The 20066-nt window shown below is 45.0% G+C and overlaps 1 protein-coding gene across 1 annotated transcript; it reads right to left on the bottom strand.

Annotated features, from left to right (window-relative positions):
- Window positions 1-8895: 8895 nt before the first annotated feature.
- Window positions 8896-19093, bottom strand: CCDC198 (coiled-coil domain containing 198). Its single transcript, XM_005152353.4, has 6 exons — window positions 18874-19093; window positions 15581-15657; window positions 11694-11780; window positions 10912-11010; window positions 10306-10471; window positions 8896-9104 (listed from the first exon to the last, which is right to left on the bottom strand). Exons 1-6 carry the CDS (start codon window positions 19088-19090, stop codon window positions 8896-8898), a joined length of 855 nt encoding a protein of 284 aa, XP_005152410.2. The 5' UTR covers window positions 19091-19093.
- Between the last annotated feature and the right edge of the window lie 973 nt (window positions 19094-20066).

The following is a 20066-nucleotide window of genomic DNA, read 5'->3' as shown; positions in this document are numbered from 1 at the left end:
CACTGTGGTATGTTGAGTGAAATTTTACAATGTCCTCTTCCCTGATTTTGTGAAACCTTCTTTGCAAAAACCACCACAATTTCAAAACCACCAGTTCCATGAACCCCAAAGGCAAAGGACTTCATTCTATACAAACAAGCAAAACAAATAGGTAGGGTTGCCATAGGCAAGTGTCATTTTCTTAGTACAGGGCCTGAATCTGAACACATCTGTGTTAAGAGTAACGATTTTCTTTAGAAAAATTATTACTCTGGTTTGGAACTGATTCACTCCCTGCTCTAGATCTTGGCACCCCTTTCCAGTTCCTGGTGTGAGCACAAAGGCAGATCTTACTGTGCTCAACTATAACATCAGTTACAGAAACCAGGCACTTCAAAGGTGGGAAATGAAGAGGTAAGACCTCATTAATTTTAACCATTTCCACAACATAACCACTTACATGTCTTTTTTTTCATGATAAATACAAACCCTTTTACTCTCTGCCACTACCTAATTCTGACTTGGACTGATAGCAGTCTTCTCTGGGTTTGGTTGTTTGGGGGGGGGGTAGTTGATACATGTAATAGATTTTTTTTTTTACTGTTTTGTAGTATTTTCTGACACAGATGAAGATTTTGCTCCTATAATTTTGACAGCTCAATCAGAAAACTCATCAGTGTGTTGCATCAGAAGAGCAAAAATGGTGGGTAGCCTTGTATTATGAGTAGCTGAACATCTGTTTTCCCATAGTAAGTGAAGATACATTGCACCAGCTATGACCCAGGCCCTTCAAGTCCCCCCATCCAAATATGACATCTTACTTTGGAGACCACAGTCCTACAGAGAGGAGACCAAATACCTGATCCTACAGCTGCAAAATTGTAGGCTCTTCCATATTACATGAAGGAAAGTCCTCTACCACCTTCACAGACCAGCATACCCACCAGGATAACTATCAACCCCTATAGGTGCTCCCATGAGGCCATAAATCTTGTTCTTGCTCTCGCACATCATTAGTGACTTCACATTGAGTTCACTAGAACCTTTGCCACAGCAAGCTCTTTAAGAGGGATGGAAGTTCATAGAATCATAGTGTCGTGGTTTAAAACCAAACTGCACAGCTTGTGCACTCACTCCCCCCCCTTTGCTCCCCCAACTCCCAGAGAGTTAGGAAGGAGAATCCAAAGAATGTAGCTCCCATGGGTTGAGATAAGAACAGTTTAATAACTAAGGTATAACACAAATCACTACTGCTACTACTACTAATAATAATAATGAGAAAGCAAATAACAAGTGAAGAGAATACAACACCTCACCAGCCACCAACCCATAACTCACCCCACCCTGCCCGACTGAGCACCGACCAATACCTCCTCCATCCCCCCAAAGCTCCAGCCCTTCCAGGTCTCTCCCGGTTACATCCTGGGTATGACGTGCTATGGTATGGAATACCTCTGTGGCTAGCCTGGGTCAGGTGTCCTGTCTCTCCTTCCTCCCGGCCTCCCCTGCTCCCTGGCAGAGCATGAGCTCAGAAAAGGCCTTGGACAAACCAAACATTTGAGCAGTAACTCAAAACATACTTGCTATCAGCAACCGTTCTCAGCCCGAAAGTCAAAACATAGCACTGCACCAGCTACCAAGAAGGAGAAAAATGACTGCTACTGCTGAACCCAGGACACATAGAATACTAGGTTGGAAGGGACCTCAAGGATCATCTGGTCCAACTTTTAAGTTGTGAGAAGGGAACTGATGAAACAGCATTTCAGTGCCACCCTCTTGGAGTAAAACCCCAAATAGATTGAAGCTTTGCAGAACCGCTCTCCTTTGCCTTTAGGCTAGTTATGGATTTGCACTCCTCGCTGTTTTGCTGGACATCACCTGAGATGGAGTAAAACGTTAAGTTTGAGATGCCAAAGACTGGGGGCTTTTACCATGTGTCCTGGGTTCAGCATGGTAGGAAGGAAGAAAAGAGGCAGAAAAGGAGGAACCCCCCATCCTTAGAAACTGTACAAGGCTGGCTGCCTTGAAAGCAGTTTCCAAACATTAATTGAGCTGCACAAGATCCCTGCAGGTAGTTAATTAAGTATCATCTTCTTTTTAAAGATGGGAAGGAGGAGAATAAATAAATAAATGTGGGCAGCATATCAAAACCCAGAGCAGCAATGGGCTGTTCCCTTCTCCTCATCCTCAGCTTCAGAAAGGGGCCAGGTAATCCTTCATCCAAAAGATGTAAGGTCTGCAGGAAGATTTTAATCTTTGTTGCTTTATAAGGCCACTTCCAGACCCTCTGCTTACAACTGCAAAGTGGGCCTGGAGAGCCTTGGGAATGAGAAAATGCAAAATAAAGGTTAAAAGCAGGGGTTACTGCAAAAAATGGTTTTAGGAATCAAAGAGACTTCTTGGGGTTTTGCCTTTTTTTAGCTCTAGCTTTAGCACAATACTTTCTGACACATTTTTATGGCTATTTTTAGTAGCATTTAGCTGGATTGTTGTTACAAATTAGCTTTACAAAGATAGTGACAATAAATTATTTTGGCTGGAAATTGGGATTTCAGTAAATCAAAACCAGAAAAAAAACCAAACCAAAACCCTGCTTTTAAGCTTATTTAGTTATCTTGGTTTTTTTAAGAGTGGCCAACTGTGAGGGAAGAGTGCGACTTTTAAAATGTATTTTGCAAAGACTGACGGACACATTTTGAACAAAAATACTTTTGCTCAGAATAATGTCTACTTTAAGTATCAAGTTTGGAAAAACATCCAGAACCATGTCAGTGCTGTATGCTAATTCTCTATCTGACCTTAAAAAAACAAGCCTTAATTTTATCAGTCCTCGTTACACTGAAGCAGTAATGGGCTCATGGTCTCGGTATAGTGCGATGTACTGAGATGAAGCTTCAATAGGTTTTTTTCAAGTCAGAGAAGAGCTAAAAGAAAAAACAGCTCCAGCAAGTCTCCAAAGGGAAGCTTTGTGTAGCAAAAAGCTGTATTTTTATGCCAGCTTAGCTAAACTGAAGGAGGTGATTTGTGTGTTAAATATAAGGATCACCTGGCTTTTAATCTCATCCCTTCTTTTGTGGTGCAGACAGAAGTCATGAGCCATGCTGTTTGCTTTAGTGTGGTGTTTGCAACTGGGAACAAGTGGCTACCAACAGAAGACATGCACTTGGTCCCCAGTGTTCAGTGAAAGGTGTGCTTCTGCAAGGGGTGACTGCAAAACCAGCACTTTCTTGCTCCTCTCTTCTTCTAGAACAGTTGTTATCTAGCATTTTAATTGACTACCAAGTTAATCGAGTAATTTTGGATGTTCAATCATGTACTGCATAAAACCTGGTTTGATTAAACGAGTCATTTGCAATCTGCCTGGACCACCAGCTGATGCAGCATGGGTTTCTGGTGTGTCTCAAGGTGACTTAGAAGGAACAGGGAAATTCAAGGCTGGATCAGCAACACAGCAGTGTTTTGCTCTACCTCATCATTGAGGTTCTGTGTTAGCAAAGCTTGCTGCTGATAAGAGGGAAAGAGAAGGAAAGCTGTGTGGACAAAAATGAGAGAAGCTTGAGCAGATGAAGGATTCCTCAGATTTGAGGCTTCCCAAGATCAGCACAGGTATCTCAACACTGAGGACACTTTGTAAGGCTCCTATTTCTGTAAGAGCCATTGGGAGGCCAAGGGAGAGCATGATTGTTAAGGACTGAGGTGAGCCAGCTCAGCTGAGCTCTGTGTAGGGACAAGAGCACATCAAAACTGCTGCTGCAGAGACAAGACCTCATTCACTATCTCGAGCAGAGACACAAACACATGCACTTGGCTCCCTCATAGAGGCCAAAGTCCACTCTGAGGAATGAGTTAGCACTGTTAGGTTTGTGCAATGCTTAAGCTGTCAAAACAGGATTTAAGTGAAGCTTAAGCAAGGACCTTTTGTCCTCTGATCAGAAGCCCTCAGCAGAGCTAAGGAAGAAGGAAGGTTCCTTGGAATGTCCCTTGGGAAAGGGTGAAAGCCAGGCAGAGATGTCAGGGGGAGCTGATGGGGAAAAAAATGAATAAACTGGGGAAAGACAGAAGGGGAAGAAACCAAGGCCTTGTTTTGCAAGTGAGATGCATATTTTTTCCCATGCTCCTGCTCTCTGGAATGATGAAATGAGGTGCTCAAGGGATGGTGCAAGGAGCTAGTGCTCTCCTGTCAGTGTGCCAAGTTCTGTATTTACTCTCAAGTTCACTTTTGCAGCCTGCTCAGCCATTGCTGGATGCACTATCAGTCAGAGCCAGTGTGCAATTAAGCTTTTCTGCAGGAATTCACAGGGTGAGCCATTCCCAAAACATGTCAGTAGGTGGCAAAAAGCTACAACCCTTGTACCAAGCAAGAAATAACTATTTTTCCTACTCCTGCAAGAGGAGGAGGTATGTGTGTGCTGCTCTGTCCTGTCAGTGGAGATGGACTGTGTTCCCCCAGACAGAGATCCATGCACCAGCACTACTGAGAAGGAGGGGGCATCCCAGAAAGTCCAACAATCCCATATGAGGAGCAGGTAAAGAGGCTCAGAAGAGACACCGGAGCTGCCTGCCTCCTCTTAATTCATCAGAGGACCCTTGTGCCAACTCTTGACCTTGCTTAGGAATTATTTAAAGAAAACTGGAAAACATAAAGGGCTTAATCACTGTTTCCAGCACTGGAAAACAACAGGTTTATGGCTGTGCTATTGCAGTGCAGTGTGAGGATACCTAGTTAGACAGATGAAAACACGCCATGGCTGATTTTTTTCAAGCTCATGGTAATATTTTAATCTTTATGTACAGCCTGAAATGGAGCTGCTCAAGTCAATGTTCTTAGGCACTTTTCTCTCGTGGCTTTGTGTAAGCAGATTGAAGCAATCCCAGTTGCCTGTCACACACCTTCCAGTGAGGCAGGGCAGATAAAAAATTTAATAAGGTTACTGGATACATCCCAGTGGCTTTGACAGTGGGGTTTTTTTCTGCTTTTGAATGGGGGTGGGGGGAAGGGAGGATGTTATATGATGCTGGAAACTTGCATTCCTGAGGAGGTCAAATACCCTGAGCACCAGGTGGGACAGAGCCCAGGAAGGTTAGAAAATCACATTAATTCACACTACTCAATGAGATCCAGTTACAGCATGGCTGTGTTCAACTTTATTTACCTAACACCTCTCGTAATTAAGTGTGAATAAATAATTTTTCTGGTCAGGAACAGTAACAGAGATATTACAGCAACCCTGGCTACTTTTTAAATACAGAGATGAGGTTCATTGGCATTTCCTCTAATAGGTTTTACATTTAATTGGTGGTGATTTTCTCAGACATAAACCACTGATGCTGACTTCCACCAACTCAGTTGTCTCCTTCAGGCTGAGCATTACCATTTTGTTTTAAAATTCAGCAAAACCAGTTCAGCTGATCCTGAGCTGGAGAAACTTGGTTGACTCTGGCCACATTTATACCACCACCAGAAGCTTCCTATAACTGTTTCACTGGGAAGACCAAATGTATTTATGTTCTGCGGCTGGGATCTATCTGACCTAAATCTCCTCTTTCTTCATGGTTGTGCCATTTACAGATACCCACAGTCACATCAACTGCATAAAATCTCCATTCTTTGTCATTTTGGTGAAAACTGGTAATGTGAATTTTCTGAAGGTGCTGAATCATGTCTGAGCAGCTTCTGCCTCAGCACAGATCCTGAGTGGAAACATGTTTAACCTGCAGGATGGGTTCAGCCTTGCATCAAAGCTGGATGGGTGGTGCAAAATGCCTTGTCAGCCAGCAGGTAACTCACCCCATCTCAGGATAGACAGTGGAAATATCACCCCCTGAGATACCTCTTACTCATCCTCTCATGTTCTCAGCTATTAACAGGATAGGTGGCTGTTTTATATCAGCTTCACAGCCCTTAGATAGCCTTAGATAGGTCAAATACCACTGTACTTCCCTGCTCTGAATCATTCCCTCTTGGCTATTTCTCCTCTGACTACACAGTGCTCCACACCACCAAAATCAAACCCCATGCAGGTTTCCTTTAAAACTCATCTCATACCCATGCCTGCCAGCTGGAATGCAGCAGTGCTCCAGCCTCTCTTCCTCCCTGTGGAGGCATGCTGCGGTCAAGGTGAGGGGCTCTGATAAAGCACAGGCACTGGTTTCTGTGGTGGGTGACTTGGGTTGAAGCTGTGTGTGCTCAATTATGTTGAGTGGCAAATTTCATCCTCTCCATTGCAGTTTACTGTAATGACTCAGCCTTCAAATGTTGAGCTAATATCACGCATTTGGAACCAGGAGCTATTCAGAGAAAAACAGCTCTGTAAAATCTTCCTTGCTGAGTTGCAGCACACATGTTGTGGGGTTTTCTTTCCGTCTTCTGTAATTTGTGAAAAGTCTAAGTTTCACCTTTAGTAAGAAAAAAAATCTTCATTTCCAGCCTCTGGAAAGATGTTAGAAAACAAGAGAAGAGGATGAGTTGCCATTTGCCTCTCTGCAGGCTTTAATGAATTAATACAATCGAGAGCAGCACAGTCAAACGATTTTGAGCACCAGATGTAGGAAGCACATTTGCTGATTTTATAACCTCTGTAAGAGCAAATTTTGCACACTGTAAATTGATAAATTAGTGCTCAGATTCTTGTCTCTGCACAGTTTGTGATATGGATCGACTGGTCCACATACAGTTCTCCGTGGGCAGCACTCTTCCCCAAGACTGGGAATGTGATTATTGGAAAACTAGTCAGCTCTATCTGAGATAAATTGCATTTCTACCAATTATAGCTTAATTGTTGACAGATGGGAATGCAGAAGGGAGATGTATCACATAATTAAGAGAACAGGTGTACAGACAAGTGCCAGATTGATTGTTCCAGCCCATTAAATCATTGACCTTTTCAGCATACCCTCAACATCGAATTCAAGGCTCTTGTGGTACTTTCAGCTCACACACAATGACCATATTTATCAGCAAAGTTCTCAGGAGCATTTTTAAAACATACAGATTTCAGACACAGACTCATTAGCTACAAGCAGTTCTCTTCTTTCTCTTTCTTTGTGTTTGGGTTTGTTTTCTTGGCTTTTCAATGAAATCATACACAGTGATTTCTCCAAAGAGTGGTTTTCTCCATGGAGCATGTAGACATGCTGTAATGGGCTATGCATTTAGGGATGTCAAAAAGAGAGGTGAAATCAGGACAGAGAAGCTCAGTGCTGGGCAGCTGTGCTGGAGGCTCCAGCTTTGATCTGGGGCTTTGGCTGTTATTTCCAGCTCCTGCTCCACCTAGGATTTTCAATAAAGTTTGAGCTAAATACTGTTGAAACTGAATCAGCCATGGGTGTCCAATTCCCCTACATATGTGTAAAAATGTGTCTCCTGCTCTTTTGCTGGCTGTCTAATACAGGAAGTTGAGGATGCAACACAGACACATCCAAAACAGCTTTGTGGGAGGTAGTGCAGGTTTGAGACAGTGATGCAGGACATTCTTCATCTGTCCAGAGCTACCCAAGCCCTGAGCTGGGTAATTGGGACAGGACTCCCAATCTAGTTATTCTGAATGTCTTAACTTGTAAACTAAGAGGACAAGATTTCTAGTTGAAGCAAAGGGAAGTCCCTGTGAAGATAATAATGTCTGTTACTCCTGGAGTCCCTGCCCTCAGGCAATGAGCTGATCTGAAGTGTGTTAGAAAGACCAAGTGGAAAACAACTTAGGGAGACAAGCAGGAGGTACAAGGAAGAGTCAACTCTGCAACTTCAAGCAGAAGCAAAATTGATGCTGGGTATCAGGCAGGTCTTTTTCCCAGGACCAGGGCTGGTGGTGGGCTCTCTGCCTCTCTTGTGTAGCACCAGTCCCCTACATACCTGGTTTGCCACATTAAATTGACTGTGTTGTAACTGAAATCTCTTTTGATATATGTGCTTGAATGACTTGGTGCATTCCACAAACCTGATGCATCTGTCCTTCAGTGGCATTTATGGACCTACAAAGGCAACCAGATAGGAGACAGGAGAACTGGGTTTTCTCTCAGATGACAAATGATTTCATCAGGAAAAGCAGATAATTTTATAAAAAAAAATGCAGTTTAGAAGAGGTGGAAATTGCAGGAATCTCTTTGATAGATCTGTTGCCCTTCATATAACTGTCTTTTTCAATATACTTGGAAATGTCAGTTTGCAACAAGGCAGCTGTTTCAAATTCTTGGTGGTACAGCAGCCTTCACCACCATCACCAGGGTATGTGTCTGCAGGAGATGCTGGAGGTCCCTCAGTTTCCAATGTTTGCTGCACAGCACTGAACCCCGAACAGAGAAAACCGTAAATGAAAACCAGCTTTTTCGGAAGATTATCTATAAAAGTGGAGGTTGGTACTGAAGAAAGCACCTGTATATCTGTGTCTGGGGCAGGGGAGGAAATAATGAAAAAAAAAAAGTAAAAAGGAATTTTAGAAATGCAGAATATTTATTTTAGAGACCTCCTAAATCGGTCATTTTACGTTACAATTTGAACTGGGCTTTTGTGGTTTAGAAAAGGATATAAAGTTAAAAAAAAAAAAAAACTAAACAGTCTGAGTAACCCAAAGGCAAGCAAAACATTTCATTTTCATTGGAACAATATTTGGGCTTAACCCAGAATTTTTTCCAGCTTCTGCTTAGGTTTTTTACCAACCTCCTTCTCCCTCTATCCCCACTCCATTGTTGCTCAGTCCAAGCTATTTTTCCCCCCGATATTTTGATTCAAACACATAACCCAGGCAGTCATTATTTACTCCACATTTGTGGCCTCCTCATTTCCAGCTGGCCTGAACTACCAGAAATGCTGCTCACTGAGAATATTGTGTCTTCACTCTCAGTCCATCCATCTGGGGGTTTTCAGCACCACCAGAGCTGGTGCTTTTCTTCAGCATGTCCTGCTCACCCCAAGCCATGCCACTAGAAATCCCTATCAAAGAAGTCATCAAAGAGAGAAACTCTCTCTGTCTTGGTTCTCACAAGCGTAGGTTTGTGGTAAATCTTCTCTTCCCTTTCCCACTCCTCAGACCCTGTGCTGGAGGTGTCCCAGAACAGATCCCTCATCTGCAGCTCCCTCATCCTCCATCCCTCATCATGCTGCCTGGAGAGTCCTTCATCCCACATGTTTCCTTGGGGAGAGAAAAAAAAAAACAACAAAAAAAACTTAAAAGAATCACAGTTTTGTAGAAATGCAAGCCCTGTTGCCTAGAGTTTAGCTGGAAATGCCTATGGGCAGCCTGAGGCATGTAAAGAGGATCCTGAGAGATCACTGTAAGACCAGACCCCATGCTCAGGGCTGTTGGTGGACCATGCAATGATGAGGCCAGGAGCAAATTTCTGGCAGCTGTTCCTCAAGCAGTTAGTTTTCCATTTATTTCTCCTGGTGAGCCCAGTTCCAGCTTCTCAGTGTGCCCAAGGTTGCTCTGCCAGAGAAGACTGCAAAGAGCCAACACCCAAAATGTATGTGTGTATCCTCCTTCAGTCCTTCCTGCATTTCAAAGGGGGAAAGACAAGGCTGACTCTTCTCTCAAAAACAGTCTCACAAGGTCCCTGAAAATAACCAATGATCCCAAAATCACCCAGGTTTCCCTTTTGCTGCAAGGCAACATCACACTTGATTTCTCCAGAGCAGGGAAAATTGAGATGCAGTCAATCTGGTGCAGTAGAAGAGCAATTCTGAAACCCTCTCCAGGGCACATCCCAGGCTTAGGCAGGAGGTTTCTCATGCTGGGGCAGAGAGAAGCGGGCAAAACCTGTTGTAAGCATTGATCTTCAGGAAGTAATTTTCCATTTTTTTTCTCCTTCACCCCTAGGTGAACATACTTGTTGATGGAGCTTTAGAGGTTTCCCCCAGCCCGTGTATGTTCACTTATGTGGTGGTGGTGTATATGCTCACATCCTACGATACTTTCACCTGATGGACAACCTGACTCTCCAAGGATATGGAGCCCCGGGGACACTCTCTGTCCTCACGCTCAGTTTGCTGTGCAGGGGACATGTGGGACAAGCTCAAACTCTCCTGCCAGTGAGAACCTGCTCCTGAGGAATTTGGCTTTATGCCCCTATGGCTAGTCCACAGCTCTTAATTCACATCTACTCAGGTCCGTTTGGATGCTATCAGGGAAGCAGCTCAGACACCTGCGTCCTGTTCTGAGGCATCCCAGTGCTTTGCCTTATAAACACATTGCCCAGCATTGTCCTCCCAGCTGTTTTAAACCTGTATTGTGTCACTGCAGGAGATGAAGAAGCAGAAGCAGCTTCCAAAGGGAAACTTCTCTGATGACAGTTAAAAGGCTGGTGATTTTTTAATCTCCTTGGAAAATTACTTACCATGGTCATCTCCATGAAAATGCTGATTGTGCTCAGCAGGGACGAGGTCTCTGCTTTCAGTGCTTTTGCCTCTCTGGAGACTGTCAAGGACTTTCTTCGGGCTGAATTCCTTCATGTTTTGTTTATTGATGTTTGCCTCCCTGTGGAGATTTCGCTTCAGCTCTGCCTGGGTTTGCAAACGAGTCATGAACACAAGCAGCAGAGGAGTGAACACATTTTAGCAGCTCAACATGGTGTACCATTAGGGGGTTGGCACTGAAAATAATTACACAGTCAAGTAGTTTAACCCAAGAAAATGGTGTTTGCCAAACTGGGTACATGATAGAACATGAGTCGGACAGATATTTTGGTCTCTCCATGAGCCACAGCCAAATGAGGGCAAAGCATTGGAAAAATCAGAAGCAACTACAGATCACAGGGGGCCACTGTGATGCTCCCCACCTCTCCTCTGCCTGAGCCACTGGGAAAGCAGCAAAAGATCAAGCTGTCAAGAGTCGAATGACCTTCCCAACATAAATCTTGAAGCTTCCTGGTCCATAGGGGAGACACGGGGGCTGGGCAGCTCCCTGTCTGAGAGGGGAAGCCCCAAATCCATCTCAGCATTACCTCTTGGCGCCTGCGGGTCAAGTCCAACATCTGCAGCTTGTGCAAGTGCTGCCGCCTACCAGGGAGGTGTCTCAGGCTTTGCCCCTTCTTCTCCAGAGCCTATGAGGTATTTAGAAATGTAAGTAAATACATCTGCACTTTCTCAAAGGAAAGGAACAGCTCCCAAGCCCACACCTGGCCCCTGAGGCTCTCCCCAGATAAAGGCAGCCAGCACCTTCCTGAGTAGCCAAGTTGCATAAATTTATCTCAGATTTCCACTGCATTTCACAGTTTATCTCACAGCTCTGGGGCATGATTAAAAATCCTCATTAAAACAATGTATACATGCTTCTGCTCCTGAGGTGTTACCACGTGGAGTCAGCTGCCCAAGATAATCTCATGAACCAAAAGAAGTAAGCCCTCTTGCATGTTCAAGGTTTCAGGGGCTGTTTATGGCACACCACCTTTGCACCCTTGCAGCCTGATGACCGCAAGCGATGGGTCTTCAAGTTGTTCAGCTGTTTAAATGACTGGTCCTCAAACTTTTAGCCTCAAAAATATTTAAGGCCCTGGCCCAGCAGGTCAGCCTCATCAGGGAACTGTGATGCTGCAGAAACTTCTCCCTTAATTTGCATCCTTTCACCCCCACACTGGTGTTACAGGCGGCTCCCATGCTCAGCCAGGGACAGGAGTGCAGCCAGTGTGAAACACCAGATTCTATTCTTCGGAGTGCCTGAATTCCAAGGGAAAGGAGCCTCCAGTCAGCAGCAGCCAGGTGCACAGGGCTCAACTGATGTGCTTACCTTTGGCTTTGGGCTTGCAGCCACTTCTTGCTGACTCCAGGGCTTTGCAGGAGCAATTGCTTGCAGAGGGCAGGCAGGTTCAAGCCTCTGCAAGTCCAATATTTATAATACTCAGCACTGCTTGTTCCACACAATCATAAAACATGATATGAAACTATATAACATTTTCCCAGCTCCAATTCTGGCCCAACTGCTTGGGATTCAGGAAGAGAGGAAGGAGATTGGCATTTCTAGCAGATGCTCAGTGAGATGAGCATCTCCTTTGGTCCTTCAGGAATGGGAAAAACTGAGGGCATCTCCTGCATTACAGTCAAAGCAGCAGATACCCAGTTTGACATTAGTTTCATCCCTGTAGGTATTTCTATACCTATACTGGGTATAGGAGGCCAAGGCTCCAGCCAAGACCAGAGTGAAGACACACTCCAGCTCAGACTGCTTCATGTCAAAGGTGAAGTATGGAGACGTATCACAATTTAATATGGAGTCTTCTAAGAGGTCATCCAAGGGCAAATCCCAGTTACCCAAGATGCAGAGCACTGTTCCTTCTGCTGAACCAGCCTCTTTTACTTTGGCCTAAGACATTTCTATGCAGAACTGTGCATGGTACAATGTGCCTTTCATGGTAGCTAATGGAAGCAGGCAGAGACTTGCTTACAGATACTCTGAGCATGGGGTTTAATCTTAAGGAGCTAAGTTGCCTCCTTAAAGTGTGCCAAACCCCTAGATGATACTGGGTCATTTCAGGGCTCAGTATTGCTACTGTCCCCTTCTAGGATGGGAGCTCAGTAGAACTTCCACAAATGTAAGGGGAGCATCATCAAGGAATTCATCAATAAGACCTGACTTGCACTTTATGTGGGACACCATTAACTCAAATATGAACAAGTATCCAATAAAAGGTGACATTATCTCTGTCTGCACTGAACTGCTGCTAAAGCCTGAGCTATAATTTTGAGGCTTCCTGTAGTTCAGTGAAAAAATGTAGGAGAAAAAAAGTAAGCAGCATCATGTAAAGGGAGAATTCCCCAATACTCCTGAACACCAAGTTCACGTGTCAGCACCAAGAAATCTCACAAAACTGAATATGAAACTTAAAGAATGGCACTAGGTGGCAGCATGTGACACCACAATCTGTGGTCCGGGCTGTGCATCACTCCTGGATGCCGCCGAGGCTGCCAGCACCGAGGGTGGCTGAAGGTAAATAAAATCCCACATCTATTGGCTCATCTTGCTGTGCCTGGTGGGGAAGCCAAGTTTCAGGCTTCTGGCTAAAGTTCTGTCCCAGGTTGGAAATTGACTCTTTTCTTTCATCTTTGTGAACCTCATGGGATTTTCCTCTGGAGATACTTTCTGACTGAAATCCTCTACAAACCCTTGGGAAGGCCACATCATTTTTTTTTAAATATTCCCACAGGGAAAAAGGCTTTTCCAGTTGTGTTTACACTCACCAACAGCAATGGCAGAAGCATGGGGTAAGATTAACAGTGTCTGTCCTGCAGTGATCATTATGAGTGTTTTAATAATACATAAATACAGCCATAATGGAAATACGATCAATGTCTAAAAATTACATGCTGGTAGGAGATTTCTAAAGGAGGCTGTGATTCCACATGACAGTTCATAGGGTGTATCTGGGCTCATTCCAGGTGCTGCTGCTTCATCCTCCCCCCAAATCCATGGACACATTATTCAGTAGTTGGTGTTCACCTATGTTCTCTGAAGCCACCAGTCTTGGCTGGAGCTGCAGCCCGGGGGGGGGGGGGGTGGGCTAACTGATCCCAACTGGTGATCTTTATTATAGTGTTCTATATTATAGTTTCTTTATTACAGTTTAAAAAAAAAAACTTAATTGCAGCAAGGAAGGCTTGAGCAAGGACCCTGCCCTGTAGGGTTAGCCAGTACTGGTGTAGCCCAGGGGAGCCCCAGGGCTGCTCTAAGCTGGGATGACCCAGCTCCCACAGGAGCACTACAGAGGAGCACGTGGCCAACTGGGGCAAACACATCTCTTTTATGGGTTAAACAGCCAAGAAGTGTGTTTGCTTCTGTTTATCCCCAACCGCCCACCACTAAAGACTCACTCCAGCTGCCTAATTAGGTTTCTGGTGTGCCTGTGCAGCTGAGCTCTTAGAGGGGTCTCAGCAGCAAGCACAACATTGGCCCTTAATTGCTAATTGAAAGTCATGCCTAAATGAGAGCATGGGAGGTGGGTTATTTCCAATATCTGAGTGCTTCCCCAAGCAGAATATCTGCATTTAGAGATGTCTGTTCAGGTTGTCCCCTTTCTTTACCTGATTTTGGACCTCTGAGCCCTTGCTCTCAGTTTTGGATCTCACAGACCTATGCCAAGCAGCAGAGAAGAAGCAGAGCCAAAAGCCTCAAGAAGGGACTCTAAAAGAGAAAGATCTCAAGAGTAAAGTGAAGGAGCTGCAGTTCTGGGGCATCTAGAGTAGGGCTTAGCCTGTGTCCTTGATGTCCTCTCCCTAACCCTCTGTGGGTACATAGGGACAAACTGAATCTCAGTTGAACACCAGCAGCTTTGTATCCTCAGTGCTGAGCAGGTAAGAGATGGGAAGTTGGAAGATGTTGCTTTCTGCTTTGGAAGGGTGTGGAGAAGAGATGAAAATTCAGGTGAAGTAGAGAAAGCAATGCATTTCTCTAGGTCTGGGTTTTAAATAACCTGATTTATGGCAGGAGTTGCACAGTCCTGATAATGCAGCTCCAGGTTAGCACTGCAAGCACATGATGGGGATTCTCCAAGGCCTGAGCCTCACCCAGGTTTTGTATTGAATAAAAGCATCAATGTAGGAAAATATCAGCACAGAAAATGCATGTAGAGGACTTGTCACTTACTTCTTTTTTTTTTTTTAAATGAAGTAGCATCTCTAACCCTTGTGCAGATGGGACATTAGCTGCACTCCTTTACCTCCTCTGCAGGAAATTATATAAATATAAAGGTATCTCTGGAGCTTTACTTATGTTGTAGTGTGTGTGTGAAAAATTCAAATGCCAGGTCAGGTAGTCATAGATTTCAGGGGTTGGAGGCTAAGAGGTCTGGGAAATGCAGGAAGGCAAAAGGAAGGAAGTCAAGGAGTGAACAAGGGTCTTTTATGTTTGTTTTGGGGTGTGTTTTTTTAATAACTAGATATGCAGGGGGGTGGGGGTAGTGTGTCATGTATATACCATGCTATTGAGGGGAGAAGGTGAAGGTATGTGTAGGCACACAGTGTGCATAACAATGCTCAAAACCTAAAATAATTGCTCTGTACTTTCATGGGCTCCTATTGCAAAGCACATCTGTCTGCTTTACCTATCTGTCTGCCTTTAAGCTGATGTCAGACCTTGATGGGATGTTTGGCCTGAAGAGCCAAAACCAGCCCTAGTGATGTAAGTTGGATCCCTTCTGCAAAGGGCTCTGTCTTGGCCACATTAGCCCCTTGAGAACACTAAATTTGGGATGCAGGTACGCAGATACCACAAAGGGAAGTGGGTCATTACAGGAGAGGTGACCTCATGGCCAGCATGGGGGCATGTGTCCTTGTTGGGTGTCTCCAGAGAGGCAAGACTCATGGAGTCAGGCAAGAGAGTAAAGGCAGGGCATTGCTGCACTGATCCCTCTCTGGCTGTTCTTAGAAGATGAAGTCTTCACCTTGTGCTAATGAACCAAAAATAACTTCTCTGTGGTCAATGTACCTGCTGTGCCTCAGGTATCAAACCTGAGCTGGTGGTAAAGCTCATCCAGGGATTGTCATGTGACAGCATGACCTCCTATTTACATTTCTGTAGGATATTTGTTTCCCTCACCGTGGTGCTGTGACATGTGCCCAAGTACCCAGGAAGGCCCATATCAGTGGGTCAGAGAAACTCAGAGCTTTTCAAATTCACCTTACTTGAGGTCTTCGAGGTGGGTGCTGTTTAATGATGCTGGTTTCTTCCTTTTCTGGCACAGTGTTGAAAGAAAGGGGTCCTTAAAGAGAGAAGAAATGAAGTTACTTTTGGGTGACCATCAGTTGCTAGGCTGTACTTGGCAATAGTTTTCTACACTTTTTTTTTGGTTGGCATGTCCCAGTAAAGTCTCTCTTGGTGTACTCCAGTAACACATAGTATAAATTATTCTATTAGCTGCAGGAATGAAGTATGTACCTGTGCCTGCTCTTTCTAACAGATGCCTGCCAAGTACCTCTCCTACTTCCCTCTACGGCTTCTCATGTATCCTGTATGTGTCAATAAACATCCTCCGTGTCTCCTGTGGCCTCCCTGAGCCCCTCAGTCCCCTGTGTGACCAACGGTTCTCTTCTGCTCCTGTGGCCTGTAGCCATCAGGTGGCCAAAAATCCTCTGAACATTGCTGTTTCCCCACTGCCTGCCCTTTTAAAGAGCGAAAACAGGCAGCAGTTTGGATCTTTCTTTGCTGCTCATTCCTTGAGACTTTGTTATTGTTGGTGTTTGGTGGAACTGAGAAATCTCTCTGATGCTTTTACAGACTGTGGCAGAGCTGGGCTGCAGCCAATGGGTTCAGAAGTTAGCAGGCTACGCTCAGACAAGCAGTATGATCACAGGCCCTCATCTTTGGAAATCAGCCCAAAATAACATGCTACACACCAGTGATCAGCTGTTAGTTATTAAAGCAGTGCTTTGCCTGAGGTCTGGATGTGATCTGGGCTTGGGTCTGTTCCGTGCTGGTGCTCTTGGGTGGACAACACTGCCTGTGCAGTGCAGAGTGCGTATTTCTTTTACAGAAGACTTCCTCTGACCCACCTATTCTCCAAAAAAAATTGCCTTGGTGCTTTCAAATGCCATTTTATACATAGAATTGAGTGAGGTGTTGCTGACCAGTTCCTGCTCCCTTGCAGTGGGAGCCCCAGGGTGGCTGTAGCAGAGGGCTGGGGATTAAGTGCAGGAATTGCATTATAGTTGATGCTGAATTTAATAGTTGTATTAAAAAGAAAAATAATAATTTGGAGATCACCTTACGGGGGACTTCAGTGGGTCCTTTGAGTGAGCCTCACAGTGGATTACCAAGGCAGGGATCCTGGAGAAATGAGAGGACGATAGAGAGTGTTGGAGAATGGGAGAAGATGGTGACTCCATCAATAAATGTTTGCTAGGCTCTGCAGAGCACTGGCAATGATTAACTGCTGAGCGAAGCTGTGCTTCTCTGTACATGCAAGAATGGGCACCTGAAGTGAAAATTTACAGTGCAGGAGGCTCCTCCAGAGACAAACTTGCTGCTGGGAACATGTGCTGAAGTAGCAGCTTGTGATAAAAAAGAGGGGTTATTAAGTTACTGCCTCTCAATCTGCAGAGCAAATCAGTGCACAGGGAATTTCTAATGAAGTAAAATGCAAGGAGGTGTCTCATGGTGCTGGGAACATGGGACACAGCACAGACAAGTGACTGCAACTTGGAGAAACTTGTTCTGGTGAGAGGTATGGCTTTGGGGAAGTTATTTCTCCTGGATGAGGTTTGGTGCTTTGTGTTCTGGGTGTTTAGGGCTGTTCTTTAAATTACTCCTCTTTATCTTACCCATGCATGTGTCTTGTAGGAGATTTGCCCTTATCCTCTACAGATACAGAACTGGGAGCCAAGTGTTCTCTGTTCCTGAATCTGCTGTGTCCTGGGGCAGGGATGGTTCCTGGCATACCTGCACTATGCCAGCAAGGAGGGACTATCATCTTCTCACTGCACTGTGCTGGCAGCATCAAGCCCAAGCTGAAGGTGTTCTTGTGACTTCTCTTTTATTTACTTTTGTGCTTTGTTAGCAGCGGATCCTCCCTGATGGAGGGAGAGGGATTTAGCACAAGCCAAGACGAACCCTCATAAGCCAAGACGAACCCTCATAAGCCAAATAAAACCAATTCTCTTGGAGCCTTTGCTTATTTAGCCAGCAGCTCAAGCTAATACATCACTCCAGTACTCTTGAGCATACTCCTTTAATTTCTGAAAATGAAAAGTAATAGAAAATGACATTTGTCGAGGGAGTTTAAAAGTTTGGGGTTCTTTTGTTTTGTTGTTTGGAGTTTGGTGGGGGTTTCTTTAATAAGAGTATACTTTTTTAATAAGAACTTGTTAAATGCTCAGTGATTATTGATAATCTTCCAGAACAGAAAAATTGGTTGTTCCTCCTGTCATGAAGTACTTGAAATGCCCTGTTTTGCAGCCAGATCTGATTTGTATTCTCCTCAAGACCTCCAGCTCCAGCAATGTCACTGCTATAATGCTAGAGGTTTGTTTGCTTTCACTGCTCCCTGATGCCTCTTGCTGAATGATCCTGAAGGAAATATCCAGCCCCGGGGGAAGCAGTGGCGTTTAATGCTGTGTGGCATGTATCAGAAGTTCATTTTTTGAAATGGAACAGAGGGGAGGAGGGTGCAGATCCTCCTTCCTCCGCATTGCCCTGTATCAGACCACATTGGCATTCATAGGAGCTAAGCTCACCTAACTTGGCTGTGGGGAGCCATTTGTCATATCCAGCTTGTGCAGAGCTCTGCATCCACTTTCAGATGGGTGCAAACTTCGTTCCTTAACTCAGGAAGTGTTTGGGTAAGGATGAAGTTTAAAACCTGCTGTGAGAGGCTGTGTGAGAGGCTGTATGATGCCATTTGTAGTAAAACAAACATACATGTTGTTATATGATAGCTATGCTATTTGCCTTTCCCTGCCTCTTGGCTTAGGAAATTAGCATGTACAAGACATGGCTATAATTTATTTTAATGCTGAGTTTTACCTGCTGAACACATTATCCATAATCTAATTCTAATTGAGCTAGCAATATTGACATGCTCAGTGGTGGCAGGTGAGCAGGATGGGTGTATGGCCAGGAGTTACAGGGCTGCTGTATAAGGGTTTGCTTGGATGCAGGCTGGTTTCATCACATGCCAGGTTGATGCTGGAGAGCAGATGTTGGATATTGCCAGGGGTACAACTGATGGAAGTAAGGAGCCTGGGGTCTGGGCTCTGGTGACTGAGATGTTTTCCAAAACAAGTGGGGGAATGGGGTGAATTGAGTTTTTTCAAAGCTTAAAATATCTTGGAGATGCCAAAAAGCTACTGATGCAGAAAGGCATCGATACACACATGTAGACACCCCCAGCTGCCCTGCAGTGAGTAAACCCGTAGCCCCAGCAGATGCCCCCTGGTTCTCTGCCCTGCACTTTGCAGTAATATGGTGGTGATCTCCTTACCTGCAGAGGCTCGTCTGTACCAGGTCTCCCGGAGAGGTGGAAGTTCCTTGTGAATGGTAGTGTTTCCCCACTTCGCCGCAGCTGGAGGGTGCAGGTTCGGCTGTCCCGGCATGCTGGGGTGCCAATATGGGGTGGTGAGAACAGGCAGGTCCTCCCCAGTGCACACTGGTGCCACCTTGGTCACCTTGGGGTGCGCCTTGGAAGAGTTCAGGCCCATTTTGTGGAGAGGTGGCTTGAAAGGAGAAGGAAAATCTGCTCACATACTGTCCTTCCTAAACACAGAAGGATCTGTGTGAGCAGGGCCTACACATCCTTCCCAGCCTGGTTAAACATTGACCTGTTTCAGGCCATTCTCCTGCATGGGTGAGAGGTGGCTGTGGCTGATGGAGAAGTGGAAAGCAGCTCAGAGAGCCAGTGTCAAGCCCCAGGGAAGCTTTGTTTTCTACCTACAAGTGATTTTCAACCAGGGGCACTGCCTCAGCTAGCTGCTGGCTGACCTGGAATCATTTCTATATGCAGCTGTTTTGATAAATATTAAGATTTTTAAGGAAATTTAATCCTTGGAGCACCAGAAGGGTGAAAGCATCTCCCACTGCATGGAAGAAGTAGCGTGGGGATGAGAGCTGGCTGAGGAGCTCCTGACAGCACTGCCAGAAAAAATGCAGCTTTAGCACAAACCCAACTGAAAATGTGGGCCCAAGTGAGCCATATTATGCACTTGCAGAGCTCCTGTAGGATTTGGGCCAAATGCAACAGGATCAGTGTGTAAAGGAAAGAGCTGCATTTCCCCACTGGCTCCCAAGCTGGGTGAGGAGGGTTCAGGTTTTACTCAGAATTGTATGTAGTCATTCATTTTCAAGGTGGAGGGGTTGGAAAATATGTAGAGAGGATTACTTATGCAACAAGATTAATAGTGCAGGGTGGGTTTTATGGCAGCAGTAGTGTTGTGGGAGGAGGTCAGGACTGTGCTGCAAAAAGACGTGGAAACCAGCAAACACAAACAGTGCAAGGGAGACCCCAAAATGACATCAGAGCTGGGGTTCCTTCAATGGAAACTTACCCCACTGGAATTTCCTGGACTGCTCCTTTACAGGTCTGGAGCAATTATGACCTCTTTTGCCTTTTCCTCTTGGGAGAGGAGTGCTGGGAGGAGGATTGCACAGGAGGGGAGTGAGGGTTTATGGCATCTGTTA

The sequence above is a fragment of the Melopsittacus undulatus genome, chromosome 4 (assembly GCF_012275295.1).
Source record: "Melopsittacus undulatus isolate bMelUnd1 chromosome 4, bMelUnd1.mat.Z, whole genome shotgun sequence".
NCBI lineage: Eukaryota > Metazoa > Chordata > Aves > Psittaciformes > Psittaculidae > Melopsittacus > Melopsittacus undulatus.
Note: the sequence above shows the minus strand (reverse complement) of the source record. Positions and strands in the feature narration are given on the sequence as shown.